The following is a 13,664-nucleotide window of genomic DNA, read 5'->3' as shown; positions in this document are numbered from 1 at the left end:
TTTCGTTCAGGGTGAGTAATGCTTCAAACAGTCTGTATACGTGCCTTTCCTGAGAGGCCAGTATTAGATAGCGACGTACCACTGGGTGTTTACTGTAACCCATGGAGCTTCATATTGACGATGAAACACAGAAATTGCATCGGGAATGAATATAGTAGGCACAATGCCGACTTTCGCTCACGGGGAGCAGTGCTTCAAACAGTCTGTATACGTGCCTTTCCTGAAATTCCAGTATTAGATTGCGACGCACGACTGGGTGTTTACTGTAACCCATGGAGCTTCATATTGACGATGAAACACAGAAATTGCATCCGGATTGAATATAGTAGGCACAATGGCGACTTTCGTTCAGGGGGAGTAATGCTTCAAACAGTCTGTATACGTGCCTTTCCTGAGAGGCCAGTATTAGATTGCGACGCACCACTGGGTGTTTACTGTAACCCATGGAGCTTCATATTGACGATGGAACACAGAAATTGCATCGGGATTGAATATAGTAGGCACAATGCCGACTTTCGTTCAGGGGGAGCAATGCTTCAAACAGTCTGTATAAGTGCCTTTCCTGAGAGGCCAGTATTAGACTGCGACGCACCACTGGGTGTATACTGTAACCCTTGGAGCTTCATATTGACGATGAAACACAGAAATTGCATCGGGATTGAATATAGTAGGCACAATGCCGACTTTCGTTCAGGGTGAGTACTGCTTCAAACAGTCTGTATACGTGCCTTTCCTGAGAGGCCAGTATTAGATTGCGACGCACCACTGGGTGTTTACTGTAACCCATGGAGCTTCATATTGACGATGAAACACAGAAATTGCATCGGGATTGAATATAGTAGGCACAATGCCGACTTTCGTTCAGGGGGAGCAATGCTTCAAACAGTCTGTATACGTGCCTTTCCTGAGAGGCCAGTAATAGATTGCGACGCACCACTGGGTGTTTACTGTAACCCATGGAGCTTCATATTGACTATGAAACACAGAAATTGCATCGTGATTGAATATAGTAGGCACAATGCCGACTTTCGTTTACGGGGAGCAATGCTTAAAACAGTCTGTATACGTGCCTTTCCTGAGAGGCCAGTATTAGACTGCGACGCACCACTGAGTGTTTACTGTAACCCTTGGAGCTTCATATTGACGATGAAACACAGAAATTGCATCGGGATTGAACATAGTAGTCACAATGCCGACTTCCGTCCAGGGGGAGCAATGCTTCAAACAGTCTGTATACGTGCCGTCACAGAGAGGCCAGTATTAGATTGCGACGCACCACTGGGTGTTTACTGTAAACCTTGGAGCTTCATATTGACGATGAAACACAGAAATTGCATCGGGATTGAATATAGTAGGCACAATGCTGACTTACGTCCAGGGGGAGCAATGCTTCATACAGTTGTATACGTGCCTTCTCTGAGATTCCAGTATTAGATTGCGACGCACGACTGGGTGTTTACTGTAACCCATGGAGTTTCATATTGACGCTGAAACACAGAAATTGCATCGGGATTGAATATAGTAGGCACAATGCCGACTTTCTTTCAGGGGGAGTAATGCTTCAAACAGTCTGTATACGTGCCTTTCCTGAGAGGCCAGTGTTAGATTGCGACGCACCACTGGGTGTTTACTGTAACCCTTGGAGCTTCATATTGACGATGAAACACAGAAATTGCATCGGGATTGAATATAGTAGGCACAATGCCGACTTTCGTTCAGGGTGAGTAATTCTTCAAACAGTCTGTATACGTGCCTTTCCTGAGAGGCCAGTATTAGATAGCGACGTACCACTGGGTGTTTACTGTAACCCATGGAGCTTCATATTGACGATGAAACACAGAAATTGCATCGGGATTGAATATAGTAGGCACAATGCCGACTTTCGTTCACGGGGAGCAATGCTTCAAACAGTCTGTATACGTGCCTTTCCTGAGATTCCAGTATTAGATTGCGACGCACGACTGGGTGTTTACTGTAACCCATGGAGCTTCATATTGACGATGAAACACAGAAATTGCTTCCGGATTGAATATAGTAGGCACAATGGCGACTTTCGATCAGGGGGAGTAATGCTTCAAGCAGTCTGTATACGTGCCTTTCCTGAGAGGCCAGTATTAGCTTGCGACGCACCACTGGGTGTTTACTGTAACCCATGGAGCTTCATATTGACGATGGAACACAGAAATTGCGTCGGGATTGAATATAGTAGGCACAATGCCGACTTTCGTTCAGGGGGAGCAATGCTTAAAACAGTCTGTATAAGTGCCTTTCCTGAGAGGCCAGTATTAGACTGCGACGCACCACTGGGTGTTTACTGTAACCCTTGGAGCTTCATATTGACGATGAAACACAGAAATTGCATCGGGAATGAATATAGTAGGCACAATGCTGACTTTCGTTCAGGGTGAGTACTGCTTCAAACAGTCTGTATACGTGCCTTTCCTGAGAGGCAAGTATTAGATTGCGACGCACCACTGGGTGTTAACTGTAACCCATGGAGCTTCATATTGACGATGAGACACAGAAATTGCATCGGGTTTGAATATAGTAGGCACAATGCCGATTTCCGTCCAGGGGGAGCAATGCTTCAAACAGTCTGTATACGTACCGTTACAGAGAAGCCAGTATTAGATTGCGACGCACCACTGTGTGTTTACTGTAACCCTTGGAGCTTCATATTGGCGATGAAACACAGAAATTGCATCGGGATTTAATATAGTAGGCACAATGCCGACTTACGTTCAGGGGGAGTAATGCTTCAAACAGTCTGTATACGTGCCTTTCCTGAGAGGCCAGTATTAGATTGCGACGCACCACTGGGTGTTTACTGTAACCCATTGAGCTTCATATTGACGATGAAACACAGAAGTTGCATCGGGATTGAATATAGTAGGCACAATGCCGACTTTCGTTCAGGGGGAGCAATGCTTCAAACAGTCTGTATACGTGCCTTTCCTGAGAGGCCAGTATTAGATTGCGACGCACCACTGGGTGTTTACTGTAACCCTTGGAGCTTCATATTGACGATGAAACACAGAAATTGCATCGGGATTGAATATAGTAGGCACAATGCCGACTTTCGCTCACGGAGAGCAATGCTTCAAACAGTCTGTATACGTGCCTTTCCTGAAATTCCAGTATTAGATTGCGACGCACGACTGGGTGTTTACTGTAACCCATTGAGCTTCATATTGACGATGAAACACAGAAATTGCATCCGGATTGAATATAGTAGGCACAATGGCAACTTTCGTTCCGGGGGAGTAATGCTTCAAACAGTCTGTATACGTGCCTTTCCTGAGAGGCCAGTATTAGATTGCGACGCACCACTGGGTGTTTACTGTAACCCTTGGAGCTTCATATTGACGATGAAACACAGAAATTGCATCGGGATTGAATATAGTAGGCACAATGCCGACTTTCGTTCAGGGGGAGTAATGCTTCAAACAGTCTGTATACGTGCCTTTCCTGAGAGGCCAGTGTTAGATTGCGACGCACCACTGGGTGTTTACTGTAACCCTTGGAGCTTCATATTGACGATGAAACACAGAAATTGCATCCGGATTGAATATAGTAGGCACAATGCCGACTTTCGTTCAGGGTGAGTAATGCTTCAAACAGTCTGTATACGTGCCTTTCCTGAGAGGCCAGTATTAGATAGCGACGTACCACTGGGTGTTTACTGTAACCCATGGAGCTTCATATTGACGATGAAACACAGAAATTGCATCGGGAATGAATATAGTAGGCACAATGCCGACTTTCGCTCACGGAGAGCAATGCTTCAAACAGTGTGTATACGTGCCTTTCCTGAAATTCCAGTATTAGATTGCGACGCACGACTGGGTGTTTACTGTAACCCATTGAGCTTCATATTGACGATGAAACACAGAAATTGCATCCGGATTGAATATAGTAGGCACAATGGCAACTTTCGTTCCGGGGGAGTAATGCTTCAAACAGTCTGTATACGTGCCTTTCCTGAGAGGCCAGTATTAGATTGCGACGCACCACTGGGTGTTTACTGTAACCCTTGGAGCTTCATATTGACGATGAAACACAGAAATTGCATCGGGATTGAATATAGTAGGCACAATGCCGACTTTCGTTCAGGGGGAGTAATGCTTCAAACAGTCTGTATACGTGCCTTTCCTGAGAGGCCAGTGTTAGATTGCGACGCACCACTGGGTGTTTACTGTAACCCTTGGAGCTTCATATTGACGATGAAACACAGAAATTGCATCCGGATTGAATATAGTAGGCACAATGCCGACTTTCGTTCAGGGTGAGTAATGCTTCAAACAGTCTGTATACGTGCCTTTCCTGAGAGGCCAGTATTAGATAGCGACGTACCACTGGGTGTTTACTGTAACCCATGGAGCTTCATATTGACGATGAAACACAGAAATTGCATCGGGAATGAATATAGTAGGCACAATGCCGACTTTCGCTCACGGAGAGCAATGCTTCAAACAGTGTGTATACGTGCCTTTCCTGAAATTCCAGTATTAGATTGCGACGCACGACTGGGTGTTTACTGTAACCCATTGAGCTTCATATTGACGATGAAACACAGAAATTGCATCCGGATTGAATATAGTAGGCACAATGGCAACTTTCGTTCCGGGGGAGTAATGCTTCAAACAGTCTGTATACGTGCCTTTCCTGAGAGGCCAGTATTAGATTGCGACGCACCACTGGGTGTTTACTGTAACCCATGGAGCTTCATATTGACGATGGAACACAGAAATTGCATCGGGATTGAATATAGTAGGCACAATGCCGACTTTCGTTCAGGGGGAGCAATGCTTCAAACAGTCTGTATAAGTGCCTTTCCTGAGAGGCCAGTATTAGACTGCGACGCACCACTGGGTGTATACTGTAACCCTTGGAGCTTCATATTGACGATGAAACACAGAAATTGCATCGGGATTGAATATAGTAGGCACAATGCCGACTTTCGTTAAGGGTGAGTACTGCTTCAAACAGTCTGTATACGTGCCTTTCCTGAGAGGCCAGTATTAGATTGCGACGCACCACTGGGTGTTTACTGTAACCCATGGAGCTTCATATTGACGATGAAACACAGAAATTGCATCGGGATTGAATATAGTAGGCACAATGCCGACTTTCGTTCAGGGGGAGCAATGCTTCAAACAGTCTGTATACGTGCCTTTCCTGAGAGGCCAGTAATAGATTGCGACGCACCACTGGGTGTTTACTGTAACCCATGGAGCTTCATATTGACTATGAAACACAGAAATTGCATCGTGATTCAATATAGTAGGCACAATGCCGACTTTCGTTTACGGGGAGCAATGCTTAACTCTTTGGAGCACGGTGGTATACATAGTATACCACCTTTTGAAAATTTTCTTGGCTCTTTGCACAGTGGTTTAACTGCACGACCACCACTCTAATATGCTCACCTAGTTCTCTACTTATCAGACAGATGGCACTCACTGCCTATAAGGAATCAGTTCCCGCCAAGAATTGCATAGATTACAACTGTGAAAGCTGCGTGCTGAGTTGTGCATGGTTTTTGCGTGTGAATAGTGGTTTATAACGAATTTCTTGTTGCGCCTGTGTTTTTTCCATATCTTGGACGTCACAGCTACGGTATGAACCCATGTATACATTCATATGCACAATCTTCCGTTATTTATATACAATTTATTTTGGTGGTATATTATTTGTACCACCGTGCATGTAGCAGTATTCTATTGCATTTCGTTTCCTAGTATAAAATTCGAAATCCTCCGCTACAAAGTTTAGTTTTTAATTGTGTTGTGACTTATTTTAGCTCTTTCTCCATTTTGTTTTGCTTACGTATTCTTTACTTGGATTCAGGCTGTTGTTTGAAAATGAAAATGTCAAGAAGAGGCTTACGAGATGAAGAAATCGAACGATTATTGTGTGAAATTCCATCAGACGAGGATTCCACTGTTGACACCACAGATGACGAATCTGATTATGAAGCAAGCATTGTTGCGGAGGCTATTGTGTCGTCTGAAGGCGAAGTTTCAGAGAGCGAGGAAGAAAGTGAGTCCACTCCGCCAAAACGCGCTGCTGACACAGCGCCAACTTGGGGACAACAATTCAATGCTACCTCAGGAATGCAGTTCGACAGTGAATCAGGACCAAGTGCTTTTATTAGGGACATTGATGATCCAGAACCTATCGATATATTCGAAAAAATATTTCCAAAAGAGCTAGTTGAGCTAATCGTTTTCCAAACAAATTTATATGCGACGCAATCTGGCAAGTCTTTCACTCCAACAACTGACAATGAAATACGAACTTTCCTGGGAATCAACATTTTGATGGGTATAAAGCGTATGCCAGCATACAGAGACTACTGGTCTAGTGCCCCAGAACTTCATGATCGTTATATTGCATCTCTGATGGCAGTAAATCGGTTTGGATGGTTACTGAGGAACATTCATCTGAATGATAACACATTGCATCCAGAAAAAGGACACCCAGGTTATGACAAACTGTACAAGCTGCGACCAGTGATCAAGATACTATCTGAATCTTTTTCCAAGTGTTACCAACCCAGCAAACACCTAGCAATTGATGAGTCAATGATCAAATTCAAAGGCCGCAACAGTATGAAACAATACATGAGAGATAAACCCATAAAGCGTGGTTACAAAGTGTGGATGCTGTGTGACAAGACCTCTTACAACTTGAAATTTGATATTTACACCGGAAAAGTAGGTGACACAGTGCAAACAGGCCTTGGGGAGCATGTAGTGCTGAGTTTGTCCTCTGAACTCGTAAATAAAGGCCATTATCTTTATTTCGACAACTATTTCAATAGCTATAACTTGTTGGCTGGTTTACAGCAGAGAAACATATATGCCTGTGGGACAGTTCAACCAACAAGGAAACATTTACCCAAATTAAAAACAGACAAAGAATTAAGCAGAGGTGAATTTGACTGGAGGGTCAGCAACTGTGGCATCCTCTACTTGAAGTGGAAAGATAAGAGAGCTGTTCATCTCCTTTCAAATTTTCACAGTCCTGAAGTTACTACAGTGACTCGCCGTGAAAGAGATGGTTCACGCATAGAGCTACCTTGTCCTCAAGCAGTGATGGATTACAATGCACACATGAACAATGTCGACAAGTTCGACCAACTGAAAAAATCATATGAAATAAGCCGGAGAAGTAAAAAGTGGTGGCACCGAATATTCTTTCACCTGCTTGATGTCAGTATCGTCAACAGCTATATAATTTGGAAGGAACTAGGCGATAGAGAAAAAATGACTGCCAAAGTCTTCAGGATGAGTATCCTGCAAAGCTTAGTAACCCAGAAAACACCATTGAGGCCATCTAGACTTCATGAGAGTCAAGTCCACGTAAAGAAAAACAAGCCATATGTTTCCTCACGCCAGCGTCTCGACAATTCATCCCACCAGCCAGAGCGTACTACCGCCAGACGTTGTGCGAAATGCAGTACAAAAAAGAAGCAAGTGCGCACTTTCTGGATGTGCGCTGAATGCAAAGTGCCTCTGTGCCTTAGCAAAACAAAAAGGTGCTTTCAAGATTTTCACAAAAAGGAATAAGAAACATATTTTATTTGTAAGGTTTGTAATTTGATTTTGTATTGTAAATGACCAATTGCCAGAAATAAAATTATTTTACATTAATTATACTAATTATTACTGCTTAGAGTAGAATTTAAAGGTGAGTTACAAGCACAAACCAAGATATCTCAAAAACTTTAGGTACGGCCCTAAGTGGCATGGTGGTATATTATATATACCACCATCTAAAACCAAAATCAATACAATAAAAAATTTTAATTCATGTTTTCCTTTATTAGCAACCCCACCAGACATAGAAAATGCATGTTTTATTAAAAAATTAATTAAACATAAAATCTGTGCATCAAAGAGTTAAAACAGTCTGTATACGTGCCTTTCCTGAGAGGCCAGTATTAGACTGCGACGCACCACTGGGTGTTTACTGTAACCCTTGGAGCTTCATATTGACGATGAAACACAGAAATTGCATCGGGATTGAACATAGTAGGCACAATGCCGACTTCCGTCCAGGGGGAGCAATGCTTCAAACAGTCTGTATACGTGCCGTTACAGAGAGGCCAGTATTAGATTGCGACGCACCACTGAGTGTTTACTGTAACCCTTGGAGCTTCATATTGACGATGAAACACAGAAATTGCATCGGGATTGAATATAGTAGGCACAATGCTGACTTACGTCCAGGGGGAGCAATGCTTCATACAGTTGTATACGTGCCTTCTCTGAGATTCCAGTATTAGATTGCGACGCACGACTGGGTGTTTACTGTAACCCATGGAGCTTCATATTGACGCTGAAACACAGAAATTGCATCGGGATTGAATATAGTAGGCACAATGCCGACTTTCTTTCAGGGGGAGTAATGCTTCAAACAGTCTGTATACGTGCCTTTCCTGAGAGGCCAGTGTTAGATTGCGACGCACCACTGGGTGTTTACTGTAACCCTTGGAGCTTCATATTGACGATGAAACACAGAAATTGCATCGGGATTGAATATAGTAGGCACAATGCCGACTTTCGTTCAGGGTGAGTAATGCTTCAAACAGTCTGTATACGTGCCTTTCCTGAGAGGCCAGTATTAGATAGCGACGTACCACTGGGTGTTTACTGTAACCCATGGAGCTTCATATTGACGATGAAACACAGAAATTGCATCGGGAATGAATATAGTAGGCACAATGCCGACTTTCGCTCACGGGGAGCAGTGCTTCAAACAGTCTGTATACGTGCCTTTCCTGAAATTCCAGTATTAGATTGCGACGCACGACTGGGTGTTTACTGTAACCCATGGAGCTTCATATTGACGATGAAACACAGAAATTGCATCCGGATTGAATATAGTAGGCACAATGGCGACTTTCGTTCAGGGGGAGTAATGCTTCAAACAGTCTGTATACGTGCCTTTCCTGAGAGGCCAGTATTAGATTGCGACGCACCACTGGGTGTTTACTGTAACCCATGGAGCTTCATATTGACGATGGAACACAGAAATTGCATCGGGATTGAATATAGTAGGCACAATGCCGACTTTCGTTCAGGGGGAGCAATGCTTCAAACAGTCTGTATAAGTGCCTTTCCTGAGAGGCCAGTATTAGACTGCGACGCACCACTGGGTGTATACTGTAACCCTTGGAGCTTCATATTGACGATGAAACACAGAAATTGCATCGGGATTGAATATAGTAGGCACAATGCCGACTTTCGTTCAGGGTGAGTACTGCTTCAAACAGTCTGTATACGTGCCTTTCCTGAGAGGCCAGTATTAGATTGCGACGCACCACTGGGTGTTTACTGTAACCCATGGAGCTTCATATTGACGATGAAACACAGAAATTGCATCGGGATTGAATATAGTAGGCACAATGCCGACTTTCGTTCAGGGGGAGCAATGCTTCAAACAGTCTGTATACGTGCCTTTCCTGAGAGGCCAGTAATAGATTGCGACGCACCACTGGGTGTTTACTGTAACCCATGGAGCTTCATATTGACTATGAAACACAGAAATTGCATCGTGATTGAATATAGTAGGCACAATGCCGACTTTCGTTTACGGGGAGCAATGCTTAAAACAGTCTGTATACGTGCCTTTCCTTAGAGGCCAGTATTAGACTGCGACGCACCACTGGGTGTTTACTGTAACCCTTGGAGTTTCATATTGACGATGAAACACAGAAATTGCATCGGGATTGAACATAGTAGTCACAATGCCGACTTCCGTCCAGGGGGAGCAATGCTTCAAACAGTCTGTATACGTGCCGTCACAGAGAGGCCAGTATTAGATTGCGACGCACCACTGGGTGTTTACTGTAACCCTTGGAGCTTCATATTGACGATGAAACACAGAAATTGCATCGGGATTGAATATAGTAGGCACAATGCTGACTTACGTCCAGGGGGAGCAATGCTTCATACAGTTGTATACGTGCCTTCTCTGAGATTCCAGTATTAGATTGCGACGCACGACTGGGTGTTTACTGTAACCCATGGAGTTTCATATTGACGCTGAAACACAGAAATTGCATCGGGATTGAATATAGTAGGCACAATGCCGACTTTCTTTCAGGGGGAGTAATGCTTCAAACAGTCTGTATACGTGCCTTTCCTGAGAGGCCAGTGTTAGATTGCGACGCACCACTGGGTGTTTACTGTAACCCTTGGAGCTTCATATTGACGATGAAACACAGAAATTGCATCGGGATTGAATATAGTAGGCACAATGCCGACTTTCGTTCAGGGTGAGTAATTCTTCAAACAGTCTGTATACGTGCCTTTCCTGAGAGGCCAGTATTGGATAGCGACGTACCACTGGGTGTTTACTGTAACCCATGGAGCTTCATATTGACGATGAAACACAGAAATTGCATCGGGATTGAATATAGTAGGCACAATGCCGACTTTCGTTCACGGGGAGCAATGCTTCAAACAGTCTGTATACGTGCCTTTCCTGAGATTCCAGTATTAGATTGCGACGCACGACTGGGTGTTTACTGTAACCCATGGAGCTTCATATTGACGATGAAACACAGAAATTGCTTCCGGATTGAATATAGTAGGCACAATGGCGACTTTCGATCAGGGGGAGTAATGCTTCAAGCAGTCTGTATACGTGCCTTTCCTGAGAGGCCAGTATTAGCTTGCGACGCACCACTGGGTGTTTACTGTAACCCATGGAGCTTCATATTGACGATGGAACACAGAAATTGCGTCGGGATTGAATATAGTAGGCACAATGCCGACTTTCGTTCAGGGGGAGCAATGCTTAAAACAGTCTGTATAAGTGCCTTTCCTGAGAGGCCAGTATTAGACTGCGACGCACCACTGGGTGTTTACTGTAACCCTTGGAGCTTCATATTGACGATGAAACACAGAAATTGCATCGGGAATGAATATAGTAGGCACAATGCTGACTTTCGTTCAGGGTGAGTACTGCTTCAAACAGTCTGTATACGTGCCTTTCCTGAGAGGCAAGTATTAGATTGCGACGCACCACTGGGTGTTAACTGTAACCCATGGAGCTTCATATTGACGATGAGACACAGAAATTGCATCGGGATTGAATATAGTAGGCACAATGCCGATTTCCGTCCAGGGGGAGCAATGCTTCAAACAGTCTGTATACGTACCGTTACAGAGAAGCCAGTATTAGATTGCGACGCACCACTGTGTGTTTACTGTAACCCTTGGAGCTTCATATTGACGATGAAACACAGAAATTGCATCGGGATTTAATATAGTAGGCACAATGCCGACTTACGTTCAGGGGGAGTAATGCTTCAAACAGTCTGTATACGTGCCTTTCCTGAGAGGCCAGTATTAGATTGCGACGCACCACTGGGTGTTTACTGTAACCCATTGAGCTTCATATTGACGATGAAACACAGAAGTTGCATCGGGATTGAATATAGTAGGCACAATGCCGACTTTCGTTCAGGGGGAGCAATGCTTCAAACAGTCTGTATACGTGCCTTTCCTGAGAGGCCAGTATTAGATTGCGACGCACCACTGGGTGTTTACTGTAACCCATGGAGCTTCATATTGACGATGAAACACAGAAATTGCATCGGGATTGAATATAGTAGGCACAATGCCGACTTTCGTTCAGGGGGAGCAATGCTTCAAACAGTCTGTATACGTGCCTTTCCTGAGAGGCCAGTAATAGATTGCGACGCACCACTGGGTGTTTACTGTAACCCATGGAGCTTCATATTGACTATGAAACACAGAAATTGCATCGTGATTGAATATAGTAGGCACAATGCCGACTTTCGTTTACGGGGAGCAATGCTTAAAACAGTCTGTATACGTGCCTTTCCTGAGAGGCCAGTATTAGACTGCGACGCACCACTGGGTGTTTACTGTAACCCTTGGAGCTTCATATTGACGATGAAACACAGAAATTGCATCGGGATTGAACATAGTAGGCACAATGCCGACTTCCGTCCAGGGGGAGCAATGCTTCAAACAGTCTGTATACGTGCCGTTACAGAGAGGCCAGTATTAGATTGCGACGCACCACTGGGTGTTTACTGTAACCCTTGGAGCTTCATATTGACGATGAAACACAGAAATTGCATCGGGATTGAATATAGTAGGCACAATGCTGACTTACGTCCAGGGGGAGCAATGCTTCATACAGTTGTATACGTGCCTTCTCTGAGATTCCAGTATGAAATTGCGACGCACGACTGGGTGTTTACTGTAACCCTTGGAGCTTCATATTGACGATGAAACACAGAAATTGCATCCGGATTGAATATAGTAGGCACAATGGCGACTTTCGTTCAGGGGGAGCAATGCTTCAAACAGTCTGTATACGTGCCGTTACAGAGAGGCCAGTATTAGATTGCGACGCACCACTGGGTGTTTACTGTAACCCTTGGAGCTTCATATTGACGATGAAACACAGAAATTGCATCGGGATTGAACATAGTAGGCACAATGCCGACTTCCGTCCAGGGGGAGCAATGCTTCAAACAGTCTGTATACGTGCCGTTACAGAGAGGCCAGTATTAGATTGCGACGCACCACTGGGTGTTTACTGTAACCCTTGGAGCTTCATATTGACGATGAAACACAGAAATTGCATCGGGATTGAATATAGTAGGCACAATGCCGACTTTCGTTCAGGGTGAGTAATGCTTCAAACAGTCTGTATACGTGCCTTTCCTGAGAGGCCAGTATTAGATAGCGACGTACCACTGGGTGTTTACTGTAACCCATGGAGCTTCATATTGACGATGAAACACCGAAATTGCATCGGAAATGAATATAGTAGGCACAATGCCGACTTTCGCTCACGGGGAGCAATGCTTCTAACAGTCTGTATACGTGCCTTTCCTGAGATTCCAGTATTAGATTGCGACGCACGACTGGGTGTTTACTGTAACCCATGGAGCTTCATATTGACGATGAAACTCAGAAATTGCATCCGGATTGAATATAGTAGGCACAATGGCGACTTTCGTTCAGGGGGAGTAATGCTTCAAACAGTCTCTATACGTGCCTTTCCTGAGAGGCCAGTATTAGACTGCGACGCACCACTGGGTGTTTACTGTAACCCTTGGAGCTTCATATTGACGATGAAACACAGTAATTGCATCGGGATTGAATATAGTAGGCACTATGCCGACTTTCGTTCAGGGGGAGCAATGCTTCAAACAGTCTGTATACGTGCCTTTCCTGAGAGGCCAGTATTAGATTGCGACGCACCACTGGGTGTTTACTGTAACCCATGGAGCTTCATATTGACGACGAAACACAGAAATTGCATCGGGATTGAATATAGTAGGCACAATGCCGACTTTCGTTCAGGGGGAGCAATGCTTCAAACAGTCTGTATACGTGCCTTTCCTGAGAGGCCAGTAATAGATTGCGACGCACCACTGGGTGTTTACTGTAACCCATGGAGCTTCATATTGACTATGTAACACAGAAATTGCATCGTGATTGAATATAGTAGGCACAATGCCGACTTTCGTTTACGGGGAGCAATGCTTAAAACAGTCTGTATACGTGCCTTTCCTGAGAGGCCAGTATTAGACTGCGACGCACCACTGGGTGTTTACTGTAACACTTGGAGCTTCATATTGACGATGAAACACAGAAATTGCA

The 13,664-nt window shown here is 44.3% G+C and overlaps 1 protein-coding gene across 1 annotated transcript; it reads left to right on the top strand.

Annotated features, from left to right (window-relative positions):
- The first annotated feature begins 5,870 nt into the window (after positions 1–5,870).
- LOC126101506 (piggyBac transposable element-derived protein 4-like) lies at positions 5,871–7,574 on the top strand. Its single transcript, XM_049912150.1, has one exon. The coding sequence runs from the start codon at positions 5,871–5,873 to the stop codon at positions 7,572–7,574; it is 1,704 nt and encodes a 567-aa protein (XP_049768107.1).
- Positions 7,575–13,664: the final 6,090 nt, after the last annotated feature.

This window comes from Schistocerca cancellata, chromosome 9 (genome assembly GCF_023864275.1).
Source record: "Schistocerca cancellata isolate TAMUIC-IGC-003103 chromosome 9, iqSchCanc2.1, whole genome shotgun sequence".
Lineage (NCBI taxonomy): Eukaryota > Metazoa > Arthropoda > Insecta > Orthoptera > Acrididae > Schistocerca > Schistocerca cancellata.
This window is presented reverse-complemented; position numbering and strand designations above follow the sequence as displayed.